Source organism: Balaenoptera physalus (assembly GCF_965194825.1).
Source record: "Balaenoptera physalus genome assembly, chromosome: 8".
Taxonomy (NCBI): Eukaryota; Metazoa; Chordata; class Mammalia; order Artiodactyla; family Balaenopteridae; genus Balaenoptera; species Balaenoptera physalus.
The window spans coordinates 19337887-19363178 of NC_138887.1; the positions used below are offsets into that span (position 1 = coordinate 19337887).

Genomic DNA, 25292 nt, shown 5'->3' on the forward strand with positions numbered 1-25292 from the left:
GACCGTGAACTCTACGTCTTCCCATACTGCCATCTTGACTCTGCCCCCTCCTAATATATTTTAAATATGAAAGGAATTTTTTAATTTCTAAGACTACTTTGCAATCATTTAGCCTTGAGGAATATGAAACACTCATTTTTCTGATAGACTATTCAAATTATTGCCTCAGTGGAGTATGAATTTTAACAAAATTTAAATGAAAGTAGTATACATCATATTTGAAAACAATTTCCTTGTGATCTGTCTTTAAAAATTTATTGATATTTATTTTATCTGATTTGGAATCAGATGAATTGAAAACATGATGAAATATATATCATCAGAATTCATTCATTAAGTGACGGTGCTTTCTTACAGCACATAAACTGCCACTATGATGTATATAGATAAAGTGCTTGCCATAATTATAATGCTTTACATGTTTAAACTGTAATTTTTTATATTATATGATTTAATATTTTTTAACTTATTAGTTAATTTGTAAGAAAACAAAGACTGAAGTTACTGAGTGAAATGTCTTTACCAGAAAAATATATCTTTGTTCTGTAAGTTACTAGGGACATGGATAGAAATTTAGGGCCCCTAACAGGAAGTTTTAATGATGTAGAAGAAGCCAACATTTATGTAGCATTTATTATGGGCTAGGTATTGTTCTATACATTTACATGTGTTAACTATGTAACCTGATGAGATGGGTAATATCGTTTGTTTTCCATATTTCACATGTAAGGAAACTGAGGCACAGGGGGTTTACATAATTTAACAAGGACATAGCTAGTATATGGCAGAACTGGGATGTGAACCCAGGCAGTTTGGTTCTAGAGTCCTTTCTCTTGACTACTGCTATACAGCTTACATTCATCACAGTTTTCCTTTGACTGCTGTAAAATAGACAGATTATTGTTCTTTTTGACAGTAGGAAATACTATGGAGAAGAGGAAAGCAGACTTAGAAGTCTGCTCATTTAGCAAACAATTATTGACTGATGCTGTGCAAAATCAATGTAAGACCAAACCACTTTTCTCAGGAAACTTAAAATTTAATAAAGGAAATAGAATTAAATGAAGTGTGATAAGAGTTATATTGAAAGGATGTATTAATCAGGGAAATTCAGTTTTGCTTTGGTAACAAGTTAACCCCCAAGTTGCAGCTTAACTCAATAGTCTGATAGGCGTTGAAGACTCTTCAGGGTAGTTGTCCTCCATGCAGGGACTCAGCAATCTAAGATATTTCCATATTGTGGCTATACTATCACAGTGTGTGGCTTCCACTGCCATCAAGGCAAGGGAATAAAGGAAGCTAGAGGGCTCACAGTCTCTGCTCTGTGCTTCAAGTAGGAAATAGTACGCTTCACTTCTGTTCATATCCCATTGGTCAAAATTATTCACATGGGCCCTTGAACTGCAAAGAGGCTAGAAATTGTGTGTGAGTATATGGCTATCTGGTGCATACCAAATGCCCTGACCAAAAAGGTATGTACAGTTAACTGGAGCAGAAGAGAGTTGGACAAGAGTTAGTTAGGATTCTATGGAAAGTTGACTAGAAAGTAGCAGAAAAAGTCATGAAGTCATGATAGAGGCTGGTGAAGGTAACTGAGAAACACAAAACATAAAGGTTCTGGGCATTGTATGGGAAGAAGCTGTAGGCAGAGTCTCTCCAGTACCACGGAGAGCTCCTGTCATTTAAATTACTGTAATACCATATGATGTCAATTGCAATGCCTTTATGCAGCAACAGTTCATTCCATTAACATTTATTATGTGTGTATGATAAATTTTTGTAGATAAAATAATTCATAATATAACTAACTTGTCTAATGGGGAAGACAGATAACTCTCTGTGATGCAATGAGTACTTCAATAACAGAACTGTTCTCTGGGTATTATGAGAACATGCAAATGTTCCTAACATTAACCTTGGATACAGGAGGAGTTGTACAGGAAAATTTCATGGAGGAGATGGTTTATGATCTTGTGTGTATTAAGTGAAAAGTAATGGTTTAGCCAAGCCAGAGGAAGAAAGGGCACTTTAGGTCAACGGTCAGCAAACTTTTTCTGTAAATGGCCAGATAGTTAGCATTTTAGGCTTTTCAGGTTATAACATAGGTCTCTTTTGCATATTTTTCATTTTTTTTACAACTTTTCAAAATGTAAAACTATTCTTAGTTCAGTGGTTGTACAAAAACAGGCCATAGTCCAGATTTGACCAGTAGGTCATAGTTTGCTGACCCCTGGTCTAGGCAGAAAGAACAGGAGCAAAGCCAGAGATAAGTACATACAACTATATTCAGTTTGGTTTTGATAGAGTATGAAGTTTGAGTAAGGGTCATAATAGATGAGCCCAGTTAGATAGAGGACAGAATTTCATGTTGAAGTACTTAGGACTAATTTTGTCAAGTTTGGATTGCACTGAAGGATTTAAATCAGTAGAATGATAAAAATCAGATTTGCATTTTAGAAAGATACCTGTAGTGAGAATTAACCTGAGGAGGCAAAACTGAATACAGAGACCAATTTGGGAGCTATTGGCACTGGTCAAAAAAAGAGATAATGAAAGCCTGAAATAAAGCCATGGTGGGAAGGGTAGGCAAGAGGGGACACAGCTGAAAAAATTTTGAGGTAACATCAGAAAGAGTTGATGATTGATTGGAGTGACTCCAAGACTAGGTAGGTAGTGTACTTTAGCTGAGATAATAAATATTATGCTGGCTCATTGATGTTCCTCCTTTAGTAGGAACTCTGTCATTTATTCCAGATTTACACCATTTGGAGTCAGAAACCAGAGGCACATCTTCTCTCCTTGTGTGACTTTTGGGGAAATCTATTAGGCTGTGCAGGAAGGGTATGGGGAGCTTTTGCTCCTGTCCATCACATAGATTGACTGCTATGAGCAGTACTTTTCCTGTGACAGAAAGCCTGTTCAAGGTCAAGGGTAAAGAACTCAATGTATAGTTTCATGGAAATAGTCCTAAAAGCTGTGGTCTTTTAAGACTATCAGTTATTTTAGCTATTTTTGGATCAAGAAATCCAGAACTTTATAGACTTTGAAATTGCCCTCTGAAGTAGACATAAGCCATCTCTGATTGACGACCATTTCTATACAGTTTCCCATATTGTTAGTACCACCATCCCAAAATAGAATTTTCATACTTTCTTTCTAGGGTGAAGGCATGTAACTTAGTTTCCACCTACTAGACCAACGCTCATGAGACTTGAATATAGAAGAATGCAATATGAAGTGAGGACCAAGTGTGGGGAAATCCAGATTCAGTCAAGTGCAGCAATGAGAAGGAGGGGAGTATAGTTCTGGACACATAGCCAGCATGGTGCAGTTAGTTTGGAAAGGCTGGGGGCAGACAATGTGTAGAGATTATCTACCACCAAGCAGCTTTTAAGAGGGGAGGCAGAGTATGCAGTGTTAGGAGGAAAGGCAGCAGAGATATGCTTTGAAACAGTGGATCAGAGAGCTTCAGTTAAATACAGTGCAGACTTTACATAGATCTTTGGAAAGGATGCTGCTCTGTCAAACTCAGTGGCCACATAGGCCTAAGTGTAACTGGATGGCTTCGCCCCTTAGGGGAGCACTTTTGACCTAAAGATGTCTCACTCACGTCTGTACCTAACTCAGGGATGTGTCTAGCAAGAGGACAAAGGTTATCCAAAAACTGTCTGATAAGAAATTAACATCTTTGGAGAGAGAGGGTTGGAAGCAGGGGAGGACAGCACCTGAGCTTGTTCCTAGAGCAGGGGCCCTCTTCATGCTCACTCTCAGATGGTTTGCATCTCATCACTGGATTTGGATTTAGGTTGGATCGACACAGGGGCCTGTCCCGGAATTGAGGTACTGCCTCTTATGGACACAAGGAGGGAGGAAGCCAGTGGACAGTGTAAGATAGAAGATGGCTCTGTGTTCCAGTGCTGTTCACTAGCTCTGTTATCAACACTTGTTTAAGTGTTGGAAAGTCACTTAAATCCACCGGTTCTTGATAATTCTCATTTATCTCTAAAGTGGGAATGATAGTAACAGCTAACACATATAGTGCTAACTATGTGCATATATTCATCTAATCTTCAGAGCCACCCTATTATTATCATCTCCATTTTCCTGGAGAGGAAAGTGAGGAACAGAGTTTCAGTAACCTGCCCAAAATTCCACAATTCCTTGGTAGTGGAGCAAAGACGTGAACCCAGGCAGACTGCCTCCAGGGTCTGTGCTCTCAAGCTTTCCCCTCTATTGCCTCTATAATAGTAGTAAGGTAATAACATGGGGAAAACACCTGGCACAGAGAGGGCATTTGATAAACAGTAGTGCTGGAAGAGGGATGGAGAGGGAAGGCAAAAGCAAGAATTCTCACCTTTGTAACTGCATGAGTGAGGAAAGAATCAGGTTGACTTAGAAGAAGCTCTTTGTGTATAACCAACAAGACGTATGGGAATAGCATGCATCCTCATACGTTTCTAATGTATACCCATAGACATACAATTCCAGAAAGATTTTTAAAAGGTTTTCGTACTTTTTTCCTTCTAGACCTAAATCTGAAACCAAATGCCTTCAAATCAATGCTTTAAAAGTTAAATATACCCAGTGCATATGTGTGAGTGTGGGTGCCCATACTTTTCATTAACTTGTACCACTACTTGAAAGCTATTATTTTCATATCCATTTTCATCAGGCTGGTACCTCACAGATAAGCTGCAATAAGTATGTTTTCAGGAAGTTCGGTGATTACTTTTCAGCATATAAAATCATGTTTAGCTTTGTTGAAATATTTGTGTACATTGACCTAGCAAAGAAGGCAAATAATAGACAAGTCAAATTCTGCAAGTAAACAGTTATTCGTATTTGAATCAAATGAAAAGATTAAAGAATGACATAAAGGAACTCCATAATTCACTTTCTCTCTTCACTTAAAATATAACACTAACTTTCCAGACTACATTTTCAGAACAGTCTACTTTTTATTAACTGATGTAAGCCTTTAGATATCCCTTTGAAACAAAGAGAAAATGATGAAAATAAAAGGAAACAGAAATCATCTTAAATATTTGTCTGTTCTTACACTTTTATACAGACATAAGGTAATGAATTCAATAAACTTCCTGACAAAATATTCTGCCATACTTTCTGAAAGTGTTTGAAACAATAAAATATTTAAGATTTCAAAATTTTTATATATGAAGGTTACATTTATCACAAACCAAAAATCTATAATCTTAATGTACTTTCCCTTTATTTCATGATATCCCATCCACAGATGTCTTAGTTCTTGAATCACATGGAAAAACCAGGACATGCTTCTACCCACTTTAACACTAACTATGGCAAATTAAAAACTGAACTGATTTGAGTAATCCACGTCTTTAATCTATAAAATATAGAATAAAACCAACATGAATGTGTAATTTTCCTAGTACATTGGTTATTTTTGGTAATAACATCTTCAGGGTGTTTCTTGGAAGCAAATAGCCTACATTTTTATGAGGATGTGTACATTTTATTCTCAAAATGGGGGAATCATAGAAATTCTAGTTAAAGTTCTGAAGACTCAAGGTATGCACATTAAAAGCATAGAAGAGTATTCCTGAGGGAAAATGGAGTTCATACAAGGTTTAGTCACGAACTTAAAATAACTGAAGACTTGTCAAGGAAGATGACATCCCAGAAGGCACAGAAATGAGTATCACTGTCTTAAAAGGGATCATGGAAGCAACTTTAGAACAATTAAAGACATTGTGAGCCAAATCTTGCAGAAGTATAATGTGGATCAAGGGAACTCTGGCATATTCCTATCCTTTAACCACAACTTTGATTAAGAAGACAGATGCTAGATAATTTTAAATTAGATATCCAATGGTTTGAAGAATTTAATGGATTTAAAACACTCATACTTGGTCAAAGGAAGAGTTATATTAAAAAGTTACCTTGGTTATTTCTTGATACAGAAATTATAGCTAGATTGTCAATATTCCTGTTTTTCAAATGTGTGCACACAATATTCAAAAGGAAAATGTATCTATAACATAAATGCTCTAAAATCTGTCAGGACAGTTATTGGTCTCATAGAACCTCACAGATTGAAGGATACCCTTTACTTTTTCATCCAAAGTGAGATGAAAGTGCTTTCTTTCTCTCATAGTCCAGTTCTCTTGGAAAAGAATAGCTTCTTTTTCGGGGGAAGAAATACCACAGAAAAAAAATTTTGTATGAAAGTTTACACATAGCCACAACAATGAAAATAAAATCTTTATTATAGATACACTACACACATATACATTTTATATGTATATATCTCCCTGAGATACACAGTGTAATTAAATTCTTTTATCATAGATCTGATTTTCCCTTTTTCAAGTAATATTAAAACTCAATATATATATCCTATTATCCAGCATGCAGCAAGGGAAAGCACCTTCATAAATTTAAATTCATTATCAAATTCAAATTAAAGTTATCCAAGAATAGGTTTCCAAATCACATATATTAGATGGTATATGTCTTTCATGACACAAAAGCCATTAAGAAGATCACTGTGGCAGATGCAGTAAATTGTGTTTCACAGAACACTGGAAGCTGACGCTGACTGCTCTCCTCCTCGTTCTCATTTTCTATGCGCACCTCTGCTCATCATGTCTGCCTTTGTGAACTGTCCTCCCATCTTCCTTCTGTTCATTTAAATTGTACTCAGAGAGCTAAGGCACTGAAAGGAGTCTTAGAGATCATGGACCAGCAGTTTATAGATGTTGGAACTGAAGCTTGAGAGGGAGCATCCTGACCAAGGTCATGCAGCAGCGGGTGACAGAGCTGAGGGTACGATCTCGTGCTTATACTCTCCTGCCTCATGTACATAAAAACAAATATGGGAAATCTTAGTTTTTCCCTCAAAACTCAATTCCAGTCTCCCTCTTCAACAAAGTCATTTTTTTCTTTTTCTATTATAGTTTACTATAAGATATTGAATATAGTTCCCTACACAGTAGGACCTTGTTGTCTACAGTGCCATTTCTGACTGTGCAGCAAGGATGCTTGTTTGAATCGAGGCTTATACTGCCCTTGCTGTATAACTGTAAGCGAGTTTTTATCTTCATCATATTAGTTTCCTCATGGGTAAAATAGAGAAAATAACAGCTCCTACTGCATAGGATTGTTAAGAGCCTTAAACAAGTAAATATTCATGAAACGCTTAGAATAATGTCAGGCCATAGTAAGTGCTCAATAAACATTAGTTGTCATTATTATAATTGTCCACATTAATCACTCTTTTCTCTCCGCTTTTGTATTTTTCGCAAATACCACCCAGTTAGCACTTACTTATTTTCTAGTTGTTCTATTTATAATGTTTATTCCAGTTTTCTCGTCCCAGCTGAAGTCATTTCAAGGTAGGGACAATGTCCTATATTTCTTCTGTGTACCCCCATAGGGCCTAACCCAATGTTTGATGCAACACAGGGATACTGTTTTTTTCTGCTGGTTCACTCAGAATGTCTGGAAACCAGTATTTATTCAATCTCTTTGGGTGATGCTGCTGTGTAGCCAAGTTGGAGAACTGCTGTGCTAGATGGTTGGATTGCAAGAATGTCATCCTGTAGGGTATTTGCCCAGGGTAAGGCACGAGGCAGTTGCAACTCTATAGCTACCTTATAAAATTCTGTCAAGTAATATGCAGTCTAGACATGACTCACTTTCTAAGAGGAGCTTGAGGAGTGAGGAGATATTTGAACATGAATTCTGTTACCAAGACTCTGAGACCCTGAAATGTTATTTTGTTGGATTCATTTCCATTCCCACATGATTGTGGCTGGAACTTTTGCTTTCCTTTTTGGCCAGGCTGACTCCTGCATAGGTATCATTTTCCATACACTGGATCCCTGCTTTATGCCCGACTAGAGGGGAGTGGCAATTCCCGAGTCACGGCTACTGAGTCTCCTTCAGCACTCTGTGATTTCCTTGGGAGTCTGGAGTCTGTCATCCTCTCTAACCTTGTGGTTTCTCTGGCTTGATGACTTTCATCCTTTTGTCTCAAGATACAGGTTAAAAAATACCTATATATATATACATATATACTTGAGAAAAGTAGCATCATTAGGATATGTCAAAATATAGACTTGTTCTTCTATTTCTTTGGCCAGTATTACCTATTCTGAACAACTTGCTATTCTAGAAGATTCTATCTCATTAGTTGATGTAACATGTATAATTTATATTGTCTTTTATTTTTATAGTTAAATTATTCTTGTATTTATTTAGAAAATATTTCTTGAGTATCTGTGATGTGCCAGACATTGTGATAGTCGCTTGAAATATAAAGATTAAAGACCTAGTCCCTCATAGACTCCCTGGAGAGATGGTCCAGGGTATGATGGAGCAATGTGTGAACTGCTGTGATGACATGTAGGCAGGGCACCTATCCCAATACAGGGATACTGTACCAGATGCTGCCATATGTATTGAGTCATTTAATTCTCACAGTAACTTTAGGATGGAGTGGACATGTGTTTTCATTTTAAAGACAGGCAAACTGGATCTCAGAGTAAGCCATTTGCCCAAGTTCACAATGCCAACAAATTAATTTTTTATTTAACTACCCACTCCTGGCAATGTTTTTTTTTAATTAATAAATTTTATTTTTAGAGCAGTTTTAGGTCACAGCAAAATTGAGTAAAACGTTTTTCCATATACCACCCACCCCACCCCCCAACCTCCCAGGCATCCTGCACCACAGTGATATCTTTGTTACAGCAGATGAACCTACACTGACACATCATTGTCACTCAAAGTCCATACTTTACATTAGGTTTCATTCTTGGTGTTGTGTATTCACCATTGCAATATTATAAAGAAGAGTTTCACTGACCTACAAATCCTCTGTGCTCTGCCTATTCATACCTCCCTCCTTCCCTCCTAACCCCTGGCAACCACTGTCTCCATAATTTTACCTTTTCTAGAATGTCACATAGTTGGAATCATACAGCATGTAGTTCTTTCATATTGGCTTCTTTCATTTAGTACTATGCACTTACTTATTCATGTCTTTTCATGGCTTGATAGCTCATTTCCTTTTAACTCTGAAAAATATTCTATTGTTTGGATGTACCAGTTTATCCATGCACTTAATAAAGGATATCTTGGTTGTTTCCAAGTTTTGACAGTTATGAATAAAACTGCTATATACATCCACATGCAGGTTTTTGAGTGGACATAAATTTTCAGTTTATTTGAGTGAATACCAAGGAGTCTGATTTCTGGATTTTGTGGTAAGAGTATGTTTATTTTTGTAAGAAAACACCAAACTGTCTTCCAAAATGGCTATACCATTTTGCATTCTCACCAGCAATGAATAAGAGTTACTATAGTTCCACATCCTTACCAGCGTTTGGAATTGTCAGTGTTTTGGACTTTGGTTGAATATTAGGTGTGTAGTGGCATTTCATTGTTTTAATTTGCAATTCTCTAATGACATATGATGTTGAACATCTTTTCGTATGCTTATTTGCCATCTATATATCTTTTTTGGTGAGATCTTTTGCCTATTTTAAAAAATCAAGTTATTCATTTTCTTAGTGTTGAGTTATCTATTAATATTTTATATCTGAGGTAAACATAAGAGAATCACCTTATTAAAAAAGAAAAAAAGCATCTCCTGATAGCTCAGCTGGGAGCTGACTTGGTACTCAGCTAGGCCATGATGTTCTTGTGTTGAACATGAGCAGTTTCATAGGTCATCCACTCTGAGACAGTTGTGGTTTGAGACAAAAACAAGATCACCTGGTAATCATGCCTGAACACAGACAAAAGCAAGAAGATGGTGCAAACCACAAAAATGACCAACATCCCCTCTCCATGCTAACGTGACTGCCGCTGCTTTTTTATCGATCTCAGCTTTAGCCCTACTCCATTCCTCATGTCTCATAGATAAAAATTAAGATACTCAGTGATAAAATTGCTCCCACTTTCTGATAGTACCAAATCCAGAAGCAAAACCACCTTTACCTGGAACCTCCCCAGCAAGACTGAGGGGGTCCCCAGGATGCAGGACTTTCAGTACTACAATCGGGAAATTCCTGGGCCAGCTTGATCACCCTACTCTCTAAAATAACCTAACACAAGCCCAAATATTTTAACAAACTCTTCCTAACATCCTCATACTGAGATACCTCCAAGTTCCCAATAGTATTTGGTCTCCATTGCTGCAAACACTTCCAATAAATCCAACCTTGTTATACCGTGTTCCTGGTGGTCTTTGTTGATGGGCAAAGACCAGTCAACAAAATCAAAATGAAGCAAATACTATAGCAATAATTTAGTAGATTGCTCCTTAACAATAATGTTTTAAACGATTCATTTCCTTCTGACAATAGGAAGTGGAAACTTGCATAACTTATGGGGAAGCCAAACAGCATGTTGAATCTTAACATAAAAGAAAAATGTCCAGAAAATATTATTATGCCATGATACGGACTTTGTTTTATTGTTTTTATAACAACTTCCCTTCCTTTCTGTTTGTCAGGGATCATGTCTGACCACCAGTTTGGTAACCAGTTTATGTGCAGTGTGGTGGCCTCTCATGTGAGTCATCTGCCCACAACCAACCTCAGCTTCGTCTGGATTGCTCCACCTGCTGGCACAGGCTGTGTGAATTTCATGTAAGTACCCAAAATGTCTGTGACTGGTACAGAAGGCAAATGTGTTATCAAACCAAACTTGGGTCCACTTGCCTGCACACAGTAAAGCCAATCTATGGACGGACACCAGCTTGTGGTGAAGGGAAGTACAGTGTTTATATCAGGGCACCAAACAAGGAGTCCAGGCAGCTAGTGCTCAAAAGACCTGAACTCCGCAGTGGCTTTCAGGGAAAGGTTTTTTAAAGACAGGGTGAGGGAGAGGGTTGTGGGGTACGTGATCAGCTCATGGACATTCTTCTGATTGGTTGATGGTGAGGTAATCAGGAGTCGGTATTATCAACCTCTGGTTCCAACTGGTCTGGGGTCAAGGTATTTGTGGGCAGCATACAGTTAACCACCTGGTGGGGGTTTCAGTATCTGCACAGCAGCTCAGAGGACATGGCTCAGAATATTATCTATAGCCTTTGAGGAGGAACTAAAGGTCCTTGACTAAACTATTATAATTTTGTCTTGCTTGGCTGTTTGCCTTTGTTTCTGCATTTTCTTACTTCTCTGATTAAATTTATGCTTTGGCACTCAGGGAAGGCCTAGGAGGCTAAAGTTTTTCTACAAGTAAGAGGCAGGTGTAGGACCTGGGGTGGTCTGTCCTGGGAAGGCCCCATAGGGTCCTGCTAGGTTACAAATATACCTCTCATGAGGTTACATATACAGTCACTATTTAAATTATTATTTTAGCAGATTTAACCTTAATTAAAGCCTCTCATTTTAGTGTCAAAAGAGGCCAAAACTGTAATAAAAAAAAAAAAAAAAAGTAATTTTAGCAGTTTATTTTTGCATATTTATTTATACCTCAGGAGATCTATATTGGATTTTAGCTGATTAAAATACACAATAAGATAAAAGTATGTGAAGAAATCAAGGCAATAGGAAAATGATATTCAGAAAATAAGATGAAAACAGGTACAAAAAAATGCTGTGAGGCTCCATACATGGTATAGAAGAAGACCACAGATTAGAGATTAAGCTTTTAACTTTCTAGCCACTAGTGCCAAGAGGAAAATGTGATCAGTTAGCTGATTCATGGTGGTAAGAAGTCAGAAGTCTATAGAAACCTACTGAATCTCTCCTATGCTTTCATTAAGAGGAAACAGGGAAATGTAGTGAGCAATGTCCCAACAGCATCCTTAGATAAACTCTGAACTACGGTTCAAAGTCTCTGACTTGTGACATCTCTTAATATAGACTATGCCCCTACCCTTTCCTTACAATCACTGCTCCTCATCTTTCTTAGTCATCTCTTTTTTCCCCCATAGCCCTTTGTTCACTTCTAACACATGATATACTTCATTTATTTAATTATGTATGTTATTTATTGTGTGACTGTTCCTGCTGAAATGCAAGTTCCTTGAAGGCAAGAATGCATTTCTATTTTGTTCACTGATTTGCCCCAGTTGTCTAGTACAGTCCCTGCACACACAGTAAGCATTTACTAAATATTTCTTGAATGGACGAGTAGGCCAATGGAACAAGGTCAAAGGCAGTTCAGAAACAGCTATTCTATGGGCAGTCAGGTGAAATAGAGCTGGAATTCATCTTGAATAGTGTTCTATTCCAACCTTCTACTCAGACAACAAAATCCCATAAGACCTGCATACTCCAAAATTTACCACTACCTTTTCTTCTCCCTTAGTAATACACAGTTGAATGTCAAGGGTTTATATCACGTCACTGATTATATACTCTCTCTGCCTATCCTCTGGGTCACGGGTCCCCAACTTCCCCCAGTCCGCAGACCGATAGCGGCCTGTTAGGAACCAGTCTGCACAGCAGGAGGTGAGCAGTGGGCAAGGAGCGAAGCTTTCTCTGCTGCTCCCCATCACTCCCCATCACTTGAATACCGCCTGAACCATCTCCCCACCCCCCCTCACCCCGTGTCTTCCACAAAACCAGTCCTTGGGGCCAAGATGGTTGGGGACCACTGCTCTGGGTTACTCAGGCTGCAAACGTGCGATTCATCCCACCCAGGTGGTTGACATTTAATCTCATCATTTTCTCCCTCAGAAAGTTTTTCACACTTGAACCCTTTCCTTCCAGTACCTCTTGCTAAGATGATTGTAGTAGCTTCCTAACTGGTCTGTTCACCTCCAGCCTATTTCCCATACAGTCCATCTTGCACATTGTTGTCCAGTTAATCTTACTAAGGCACAAGTGCTCAAAACTTGGATATCCTAAGACTTCCTTCTAAAGGCCAGCCCTTTGGCATTGGTTTCAAGATTCTTCCAAATCTTGCTGTTTATCATGTTCTCTTGTCTCCCATAGCCTGCACCTCCTGATGGGCACAAATTGGCAGTACTTCCCACAATTCCCTAAACATTCCATGACTTTCTCTCTTTCTCCATGCTTTTCCCTTAGCCTAGAACGCTTTATTCTCTCAAATTCAATTGTTAAATTCCTATTCTTTCTTCAAGCTGGCATTCTTAAAAAATCTTCTGTAAAGCTTCTAAGACATCAGCAACAGAAGTGATGTGTATTGTCACATTTTGCTTGTAACTCTATTATAATGCTGACTATATTTTACTCTATATTTATTTGAGTTAATTTCTTGCCTTTTCTATTAGATTAGATTGGATAAGGACAAACTCCTATTTCTTCGTGATTCCTCCACAGTTGGTTCAAGGACTTATACATAGAATTCACAGAAAATGCCCTTTGAATTCTGTATACAGGGAAGGTGGGGGTTATTGGTTCTAGGACCTCCCACGTATGCTCAAGTCCCTTATATGAAATGGCATGGTACAGCAGACCCCCTGTATCTGTGGTTTCTGCATCCAGAGATTCAACCCACCATGGAAGCAAAATCCAGGTATATGGAGGGCCAGCTGTATCTGAAGTACAATGTTGTCTTTTTCTTTAGTTTAATAGTAAGCTCTGACTCTCTCTTTTGGCATGCTTTATCTTACTCATGTTGGCACTTGTTAGGGTAATTTAAATTCTTGCCATGCATAACTTCTTCATTTAAAATAAGAATTATTTTTTGAAAGAACACAAATTAAATCTATGCCAGCAATACAGAACTGCCTATTTCCAAATAGATATAGTTTTTCATTTAACCTGTTTTAAAATGATATTTGATGGCTGATGGCCTCACTGTTCCTGCGATATCAAATTGTATTCTCTTCTGATAAATAATGTAGGTATTTTTTTGGGGGTGCCCTCAAAATACATGGTATGGGCCAAGTGAATCTGAGACTTAATTTTCCCACCCATTAAATAAGGTTAGTAATAATTTCCTGAAAAGGGTTGTTATGAGCATGCAGAGTCCTGGATCTAGTCCTCAGCTTTGCAGGAAGTCCAGAATCTTCAGAGATGATCAGCCTCAAATCAGGGACTCCCCAAACCAAAAACAAAATTGGAAGATGCTGATAAATAACCAAGGAACTGGACATTGGTTCAAGATGGCAGAGTAGAAGGACATGCTCTCACTCCCTCTTTCGAAAACACTGGAATCACAACTAACTGCTGAACAGTCATCGACAGGAAAACACTGGAACTCACCGAAAAAGATACCCCACATGCAAAGACAAAGGAGAAGCCAAAATGACACGGTAGGAGGGGTGCTATCACAATAAAATCAAATCCCATAACTGCTGGGTGGGTGACTCACAAACGGGAGAACACTTATACCACAGAAGTCCACCCACTGGAGTGAAGGTTCTGAGCCACACGTCAGGCTTCCCAACCTGGGGGTCCGGCAACGGGAGGAGGAATTCCTAGAGAATCAGACTTTGAAGGCTAGCGGGATTTGATTGCAGGACTTCGACAAGACTCGGGGAAACAGAGACTCCACTCTTGGAGGGCACACACAAAGTAGTGTGCGCATCGGGACCCAGGGGAAGGAGCAGTGGCCCCAGGGGAGACTGAACCAGACCTACCTGCTAGTGTTGGAGGGTCTCCTGCAGAGGGGAGGACAGCTGTGGCTCACCAAGAGACAAGGACACTGGCAGCAGAAGTTCTGGTAATTACTCCTCGGTGTGAGCCCTGCCAGAGTCCACCATTAGCCCCAACAAAGAGCCCGGGTAGGCTCCAGTGTTGGGTCACCTCAGGCCAAACAACCAACAGGGAGGGAACCCAGCCCCACCCATCATGAGACAAGCGGATTAAAGTTTTACTGAGCTCTACCCACCAGAGCAACAGTCAGCTCTACCCACCACCAGTCCCTCCCATCAGGAAACTTGCACAAGTCTCTTAGGTAGCCTCATCCACCAGAGGGCAGACAGCAGAAGCCAGACGAACTACAATCCTGCAGCCTGTGGAACAAAAACCACATTCACAGAAAGATAGACAAGATGAAAAGGCAGAGGGCTATGTACCAGACGAAGGAACAAGATAAAACCCCAGAAAAACAACTAAATGAAATGGAGATAGGCAGTCTTCCAGAAAAAGAATTCAGAATAATGATAGTGGAGATGACCCAGGACCTCAGGGAAAAAATGGAGGCAAAGATTGAGAAGATGCAAGAAATGTTTAACAAAGACCCAGAAGAATTAAAGAACAAACAAACAGAGATGAACAAAACAATAACTGAAATGAAAACTACAGTAGAAAGAATCAATAGCAGAATAACTGAGGCAGAAGAATGGATAAGTGACCTGGAAGACAGAATGGTGGAATTCACTGCTGGGGAACAGAATAAAGAAAAAAGAATGAAAAGAAATGAAGACAGCCTAAGAGACCTCTGGGACAACATTAAACGCAACAACATTCGCATTATAGGGATCCCAGAGGGAAAAGAGAGAGAGAAAGGACATGAGAAAATATTTGAAGAGATTATAGTCGAAAACTTCCCTAACATGGGAGAGGAAATAGCCACCCAAGTCCAGGAAGTGCAGAGAGTCCCACACAGGATAAACCCAAGGAGAAACATGCCGAGACACATAGTAATCAAATTCGCAAAAATTAAAGACACAGAAAAATTATTGAAAGCAGCAAGGGACAAACGACAAATAACATACAAGGGAACTCCCATAAGGTTAACAGCTGATTTCTCAGCAGAAACTCTACAAGCCAGAAGGGAGTGGCATGATATACTTAAAGTGATGAAAGGGAAGAATCTACAACCAAGATTACTCTACCCAGCAGAGACCTCATTCAGATTCGATGGAGAAATCAAAAGCTTTATAGACGAGCAAAAGCTAAGAGAATTCAGCACCACCAAACCAGCTCTACAACAAATGCTAAAGGAACTTTTCTAAGTGGGAAACACAAGAGAAGAAAAAGACCTACAAAAACAAACCCAAAACAATTAAGATAATGGTCATAGGAACATACATATCGATAATTACCTTAAACGTGAATGGATTAAATGCTCCAACCAAAAGACACAGGCTTGCTGAATGAATACAAAAACAAGACCCATCTGTATGCTGTCTACATGAGACCCACTTCAGACCTAGGGGCACATACGGACTGAAAGTGAGGGGATGGAAAAAGATATTCCATGCAAATGGAAATCAAAAGAAAGCTGGAGTAGCAATACTCTTATCAGATAAATAAGACTTTAAAATAAAGAATGTTACAAGAGACAAGGAAGGACACTACATAATGATCAAGGGATCAATCCAAGAAGAAGATATAATAATTATAAATATATATGCGCCCAACATAGGAGCACTTCAATACATAAGGCAACTGCTAACAGCTATAAAAGAGGAAATAGACAATAACACAATAATAGTGGGGGACTTTAACACCTCACTTACACCAATGTACAGATCATCCAAAATGAAAATAAATAAGGAAACACAAGCTTTAAATGACATAACAGACCAGATAGATTTAATTGATATTTATAGGACATTCCATCTAAAAACAGCAGATTACACTTTCTTCTCAAGTGTGCACGAAACATTCTCCAGGATAGATCACATCTTGGATCACAAATCAAGCCTCAGTAATTTAAAGAAAATTGAAATCATATCTAGCATCTTTTCTGACGACAACGCTATGAGATTAGAAATGAATTACAGGGAAAAAAACATAAAAAACACAAACACATGGAGGCTAAACAATACGTTGCTAAATAACCAAGAGATCACTGAAGAAATCAAAGAGGAAATCAAAAATACCTAGAGACAAATGACAATGAAAACACGACGACCCAAAACCTGTGGGATGCAGCAAAAGCAGTTCTAAGAGGGAAGTTCATAGCTATACAAGCCTACGTCAAGAAACAAGAAAAATCTCAAATAAACAATCTAACGTTACACCTAAGGGAACTAGAGAAAGAAGAACAAACAAAATCCAAAGTTAGCAGAAGGAAAGAAATCATAAAGATCAGAGCAGAAATAAATGAAATAGAAACAAAGAAAACAATAGCAAAGATCAATAAAACTAAAAGCTGGTTTGTTGAGAAGATAAAAAAAATTGATAAACCATTAGCCAGACTCATCAAGAAAAAGAGGGAGAGGACTCAAGTCAATAAATTTAGAAATGAAAAAGGAGAAGTTACAACAGACACTGCAGAAATACAGAGCATCTTAAGAGACTACTACAAGCAACTCTATGCCAATAAAATGGACAACCTGGAAGAAATGGACAAATTCTTACTAAGGTATAACCTTCCAAAACTGAACCAGGAAGAAATAGAATATATGAACAGACCAATCATAAGTAATGAAATTGAAACTGTGATTAAAAATCTTCCAACAAACAAAAGTCCAGGACCAGATGGCTTCACAGGTGAGTTCTATCAAACATTTAGAGAACAGCTAACACCCATCCTTCTCAAACTCTTCCAAAAAATTGCAGAGGAAGGAACACTCCCAAACTCATTCTATGAGGCCACCATCACCCTGATACCAAAACCAGACAAAGATACTACAAAAAAAGAAAATTACAGACCAATATCACTGATGAATATAGATGCAAAACTCCTCAACAAAATACTAGCAAACAGAATCCAACAACACATTAAAAGGATCATACACCATGATCAAGTGGGATTTATCCCAGGGATGCAAGGATTCTTCAATATATGCAAATCAATCAATGTGATACATCATATTAACAAATTGAAGGAGAAAAACCATATGATCACCTCAATAGATGCAGGAAAAGCTTTCGACATAATTCAACACCCATTTATGATAAAAACTCTCCAGAAAGTGGGCATAGAGGGAATCTACTTCAACATGATAAAGGCCATATATGACAAACCCACAGCAAACATCATTCTCAATGGTGAAAAACTGAAAGCATTTCCACTAAGATCAGGAACAAGACAAGATTGCCCACTCTCACCACTATTATTCAACATAGTTTTGGAAGTCCTAGCCACAGCAATCAGAGAAGGAAAAGAAATAAAAGGAATCCAAATCGGAAAAGAAGAAGTAAAACTGTCACTGTTTGCAGATGATATGATACTATACATAGAGAATCCTGAAGATGCCACGAGAAAACTACTAGATCTAATCAATGAATTTGTAAAGTTGCAGGATACAAAATTAATGCACAGACATCGCTTGCATTCCTATACACTAATGATGAAATATCTGAAAGAGAAATTAAGGAAACACTCCCATTTACCATTGCAACAAAAAGAATAAAATACCTAGGAATAAACCTACCTAAGGAGACAAAAGACCTGTATGCAGAAAACTATAGGACACTGATGAAAGAAATTAAAGATGATACCAACATATGAAGAGATATACCATGTTCTTCGATTGGAAGAATCAATATTGTGAAAATGACCTACTACCCAAAGCAATCTACAGATTCAATGCAATCCCTATCAAATTACCAATGGCATTTTTCACAGAAGTAGAGCAAAGAATCTTAAAATTTGTATGGAGACACAAAAGACCCCGAATAGCCAAAGCAGTCTTGAGGGAAAAAAACGGATCTGGAGGAATCAGTCTCCCTGATTTCAGACTGTACTACAAAGCTACAGTAATCAAGACAATACGGTACTGTCACAAAAACAGAAATATAGATCAATGGAACAAGATAGAAAGCCCAGAGATAAACCCACGCACCTATGGTCAACTAATCTATGACAAGGGAGGCAAGGATATACAATGGAGAAAAGCCAGTCTCTTCAATAATTGGTGCTGGGAGAACTGGACAGCTACTTGTAAAAGAATGAAATTAGAACACTCCCTAACACCATACACAAAAATAAACTGAAAATGGATTAGAGACCTAAATGTAAGACTGGGCAGTGTAAAACTCTTAGAGGAAAACATAGGAAGAACACTCTGACATAAATCACAGCAAGATATTTTTTGATCTACCTCCTAGAGTAATGGAAATAAAAACAAAAATAAACAAATGTGACCTAATGAAACTTCAAAGCTTTTGCACAGCAAAGGAGACCATAAACAAGACGAAAAGACAACCCTCAGAATGGGAGAAAATATTTGTGAATGAATCATCGGACAAAGGATTAATCTCCAAAATATATAAACAGCTCATGCAGCTCAATATTAAAAATCAAACAACCCAATCCAAAAACGGGCAGAAGACCTAAATAGACATTTCTCCAAAGAAGACATACTGATGTCCAAGAAGGACATGAAAAGCTGCTCAACATCACTAATTATTAGAGAAATGCAAATCATAACTACCATGAGGTATCACCTCACACCAGTTAGAATGGGAATTATGAGAAAATCTACAAACAACAAATGCTGGAGAGGGTGTGGAGAAAAGAGAACCCTCTTGCACTGCTGGTGGGAATGTAAATTGATACAGCCACTATGGAGAACAGTATGGAGGTTCCTTAAGGAACTAAAAATAGAATTACCATATGACCCAGCAATCCCACTACTGGGCATATACCCTGAGAAAACCATAATTCAAAAAGACACATGCACCCCAATGTTCATTGCAGCACTATTTGCAATAGCCAGGTCATGGAAGCAACCTAAATGCCCATTGACAGACGAATGTATAAAGAAGATGTGGTACATATATACAATGGAATATTACTCAGCCATGAAAAGGAATGAAACTGGGTCATTTGTAGTGACGTGGATGGATCTAGAGAGTATCATACAGAGTGAAGTAAGTCAGAAAGGGAAAAACAAATATCGTGTATTAACGCATATATGTTGAACCTAGAAAGTGGTACAGGTGAACCAGTTTACAGAGCAGAAATTGAGATACAGATATAAAGAACAAACGTATGGACACCAAGGGGGGAAAGCGGCGGGGGTGGGGGTGGGGGTGTGATGAATTGGGCGATTGGGATTGACATGTATGCACTGATGTGTATAAAATGGATGACTAATAAGAAAATAAATAAATAAATAAACATTAAAAAAAAAGGAGAGCAGAGAAATACATTGCTAAATACTTAAAAAGGTTTGTCATATAGTTTCTTAACTATAAAAGATAAATGGATCTTGAAAATGACAAATATTGGATTTTTTACTTGATATGTCTGATTTGCGCTCCTCCAAATCAGCTGGTTTTAAGCGCTCAAAATCCCAGTGCTTTTTTTTTTTTTCTTTTTTTTTTTTTTTTTAAACTCTTGGATTCTTTTTTTTTTTAGAAATTCACGTTCTTTTATTTATTTATTTATTTATTTATGACTGTGTTGAGTCTTCGTTTCTGTGCGAGGGCTTTCTCTAGTTGCGGCAAGTGGGGACCACTCTTCATCGCGGTGCGCGGGCCTCTCACCATCGCGGCCTCTCTTGTTGTGGAGCACAGGCTCCAGACGCGCAGGCTCAGTAATTGTGGCTCACGGGCCCAGTTGCTCCGTGGCATGTGGGATCTTCCCAGACCAGGGCTCGAACCCGTGTCCCCTGCTTTGGCAGGCAGATTCTCAACCACTGCGCCACCAGGGAAGCCCAATCCCAGTGCTTTTATATCTGTTAATGCTTCTTTTCTTTATATAAATTTATTTATTAAAAAGAAAATAACCAGGGTACTGGAAAGGTATTCCCTTAGTGTTTTTTTCCACACATTCTCTGACAATAATTAGCTGGGGAATTTGCCAAAATACAAATTCCCTGTCCCAGAGAATCATATTCTCCAGAAGAGAGGGTCTGGGAATCTATATTTTAAACTCACACTCTAGGTGATTCTTACCAGAGAAGTCTGTGAAACATTGTAGTTTAATACATTGTCATTCTGGTATTGATTTATGGTAGGAGGAGAAATATATACTTTTAGTTCCCAGGTTTTTTTAAAAAAATATCTATCATCTAGGGTATCCTCTTTTTAGTATCAGTAATATTGGAAACCAAATTATAATCAGAAGTGACTTGGCAAGCATAATGTAGGTATTTTAAGTCAGCCCCAAACGATGTTTTATTAGCAGTTGGTAAAAAAAATACAGTTTGGTTAGAAGTAATTTTTACTGATTACAAAGAAGTTTACACACCCTCACTTGTATTTCATAATAAAATTTTGATGATGCAATTTGCACTTTTTAGCATTCTTAATAAATGTTTGAGTCTCTGCTTATTGTAAGCCATGACTATGTTGAATCTTACATAGAGCAGCTGCTTCCTATGTGGGCAAGATGTTTTTGTTGATCTCTTTTCCTAATTAGTTTGTGAGAGATTACAAGAAAACTGAAGATTGAACGTGGACCACTGAACAATTCATTTGAAATTTTCTGAAATAAAGTCTTGCAATTTCTTACCTTTGTTCCTTACTACAGTATTTATTATGTGTTCAGTAGAGGTATCTGTAAGAGTTAATATCTATAATTAGTATGTGCCCAGTAGTACTTGAAGAAGATTGCTAATGTTCAACATTAATGTAAACATTTCACAAAGATAAAATAAAACAACCACCTATGGCATTTGAATATAAATATACTCTGATTCTCTCTTTTCTAACTCCCAAAATTAAAGCTTTTACTTTTTAAGGTAAGGAGAATTACTTTTTAGAAATTAAACTTCAACCAGAGTTATAGGCTTTTGTATGAGGTTTTCATATCATTAGTTAATTCATATCATTATTTAATTTTTCACATGTGTGTTTTCTTTATTAACTGGGTTTGAAATCCCCCAAGGTCAGGGACTGTGTTAGGTACTTTCATATATCTAGTAGTTCTTAATACTGAAGTATAGACAATAGAAAGTCCTCAATAAATATTTTTTCTTGCTTTATTTTTTTTTAATTTTATTTATTGAGGTATAGTTGATTTATAACATCGTGTTAGTTTCAGGTGTACAGTACAGTGATTCAGATATATATATACATACATACATATACACATATTACATATATATTCCTTTTCAGATTCTTTTCCATTATAGGTTATTACAAAATATTGAGTATAGTCAATAAATATTTCTTAATAACTAATGACATATTTCATTGATTCTAAAATACGGAAGTTTCTTTTACATTTTGGTATCTCTAAAGTTGCATCTTACATTTGATGGCATCTTACAATTATAATTTGCAGCATGTATTTTACTTTTTTAATTTATATATTTATTTAGTTTTGTCTGTGTTGGGTCTTCGTTGCTGCACGCGGGCTTTCTCTAGTTGTGGAGAGCAGGGGCTACTCTTCGTTTGGTGCGTGGGCTTCTCATTTCAGTGGTCTCTCTTGTTGCGGAGCATGGGCTCTAGGCACGCAGGCTTCAGTAGTTGTGGCTCGTGGGCTCTAGAGCACAGGCTCAGTAGTGGTGGCGCATGGGCTTAGTTGCTCCGCGGCATGTGGGATCTTCCCAGACCAGGGATCGAACCCATGTCCCCTGCATTGGCAGGCAGATTCTTATCCACTGCGCCACCAGGGAAGCCCTTAATTCTTAATATTATGATTGATGGTGTTCCGGATTTGAAGAAATCCAGCAACTAATATTTATCATTTACCATGTATGTGGTCTCTCTAGAGGTGACAGTTGAATCAACACTGTACCCAATTCTGCAACCTCATATTGGTATAGCCAGTGTATGGTGCAAACTCTGTGATTTTAAAACCTAGTTATCTATTTAAATCCTTTTTAAAAAAACCTCATAGTAAGAACTATGGAATATTTGAAATGAAATTCCAAACAATTATATAATGTGCTGTGTGTGCCTTTCCCAGAGAAGAGTAAATGGCATGCTGTCTGAATAAGCCAGGTTTTATTGGAAAACCACTTAGCCAGATAGTCATTTGGACTCTTTTTTTTTTTTTAACGTCTTTATTGGAGTATAATTGCTTTACAATGGTGTGTTAGTTTCTGATGTATAATAAAGTGAATCAGCTATACATACACATATATCCCCATACCTCCTCCCTCTTGCATCTCCCTCCCACCCTCCCTATCCCACCCCTCTAGGTGGTCACAAAGCACTGAGCTTATCTCCCTGTGCTATGCGGCTGCTTCCCACTAGCTATCTATTTTACATTTGGTAGTGTATATATGTCCATGCCACTCTGTCACTTCGTCCGAGCTTAGCCTTGCCCCACCCCGTGTCCTCACCTCCATTCTCTAGGTCTGCATCTTTATGCCTGTCCTGCCCCTAGGTTCTTCAGAACCTTTTTTTTTTTTTTTTAGATTCCATCTATATGTGTTAGCATATGGTATTTGTTTTTCTGTTTCTGACTTACTTCACTCTGTATGACAGTCTTTAGGTCCATCCACCTGACTACAAAAAACTCAATTTCGTTTCTTTTCATGGCTGAGTAAAATTCCATGTATATATGTGCCACATCATCTTTATCCATTCATCTGTCGATGGACACTTAGGTTGCTTCCATGTCCTGGCTATTGTAAATAGTGCTGCAATGAACATTGTGGTACATGACTCTTTTTGAATTATGGCTTTCTCAGGGTATATGCCCAGTAGTGGGATTGCTGGGTCATACAGTAGTTTTATTTTTAGTTTTTTAAGGACCCTCCATACTCTTCTCCATAGTAGCTGTATCAATTTACATTCCCACCAACAGTGCAAGAGGGTTCCCTTTAGTCCACACCCTCTGCAGCATTTATTGTTTGTAGATTTTTTGATGATGGCCATTCTGACTGGTGTGAGGTGATAAACCTCATTGTAGTTTTGATTTGCATTTCTCTAATAATTAGTGATGTTGAGCATCCTTTCATGTGTTTGTTGGCAATGTGTATATCTTCTTTGGAGAAATGTCTGTTTAGGTCTTCTGCACATTTTTGGATTGGGTTTTTTTTTTTTTGATATGGAGCTGCATGAGCTGCTTATGTATTTTGGAGATTAATCCTTTGTCAGTTGCTTTGCTTGAAAATATTTTCTCCCATTCTGAGGGTTGTCTTTTCGTCTTGTTTATGGTTTCCTTTGCTGTGCAAAAGCTTTTCACTTTCATTAGGTCCCATTTGTTTACTTTTGTTTTTATTTTCATTTCTCTCGGAGGTGGGTCAAAAAGGATCTTGCTGTGATTTATGTCATAGAGTGTTCTGCCTATGTTTTCCTCTAAGAGTTTGATAGTGTCTGGCCTTACATTTAGGTCTTTAATCCATTTTGAGTTTATTTTTGTATACCGTGTTAGGGATTGTTCTAATTTCATTCTTTTACATGTAGCTGTCCAGTTTTCCCAGCACCACTTATTGAAGAGTCTGTGTTTTCTCCATTGTATATTTTTGCCTCCTTTATCAAAGATAAGGTGACCATATGTGTGTGGGTTTATCTCTGGGCTTTCTATCCTGTTCCATTGATCTGTATTTCTATTCTTGTGCCAATACCGTATTGTCTTGATTACTGTAGCTTTGTAGTATAGTCTGAAGTCAGGGAACCTGGTTCCTCCAGGTCCATTTTTCTGTCTCAAGATTGCGCTGGCTATTCAGGGTCTTTTGTGTTTCCATACAAATTGTGAAATTTTTTGTTCTAGTTCTGTTAGAAATGCCATTGGTAGTTTGATAGGGATTGCATTGAATCTGTAGATTGCCTTGGGTAGTATAGTCATTTTCACAATGTTGATTCTTCCAATCCAAGAACATGGTATATCTCTCTATCTCTTTGTATCATCTTGAATTTCTTTCATCATGTTTTCATTGTCATTTGTCTCTAGGTATATTTTGATTTCCTCTTTCATTTCTTCAGTGATCTCTTGGTTATTTAGTAACGTATTGTTTAGCCTCCATGTGTTTGTGTTTTTTATGTTTTTTTCCCTGTAATTCATTTCTAATCTCATAGCGTTGTGGTCAGAAAAGATGCTTGATATGATTTCAATTTTCTTAAATTTACTGAGGCTTGATTTGTGACCCAAGATGTGATCTATCCTGGAGAATGTTCCATGCACACTTGAGAAGAAAGTGTAATCTGCTGTTTTTAGATGGAATGTCTTATACATATCAATTAAATCTATCTGGTCTATTGTCTTATTTAAAGCTTTGTTTCCTTATTTATTTTCATTTTGGATGATCAGTCCATTGGTGTAAGTGAGGTGTTAAAGTCCCCCACTATTATTGTGTTATTGTCTATTTCCTCTTTTATAGCTGTTAGCAGTTGCCTTATGTATTGAAGTGCTCCTATGTTGAGTGCATAAATATTTACAATTGTTACATCTTCTTCTTGGATTGATCTCTTGATCTTTATGTAGTGTCTCTCTTTGTCTCTTGTAACATTCTTTATTTTAAAGTCTATTTTGTCTGATATGAGAATTGCTATTCCAGTTTTCTTTTGATTTTCATTTGCATGGAATATCTTTTTTCATCCCCTCACTTTCAGGCCGTATGTGTCCCTAGGTCTAAA

General features: G+C 37.7%; 1 protein-coding gene and 1 long non-coding RNA gene across 4 annotated transcripts in view; one reads left to right on the top strand and one right to left on the bottom strand.

The window, feature by feature from the left end:
* The window catches only part of LOC309666314, a 1163838-nt gene that overhangs the window by 1039575 nt on the left and 98971 nt on the right, over window positions 1–25292 (bottom strand). The window lies entirely within an intron of this gene.
* The window catches only part of RELN (reelin), a 528909-nt gene that overhangs the window by 149785 nt on the left and 353832 nt on the right, over window positions 1–25292 (top strand). For all 3 annotated transcript variants that reach the window (XM_082473379.1, XM_082473378.1, XM_082473380.1), the window contains exon 3: window positions 10505–10640. In XM_082473379.1, coding sequence (XP_082329505.1) covers window positions 10505–10640 — 136 coding nt within the window. The remainder of the gene's footprint in view (window positions 1–10504; window positions 10641–25292) is intronic.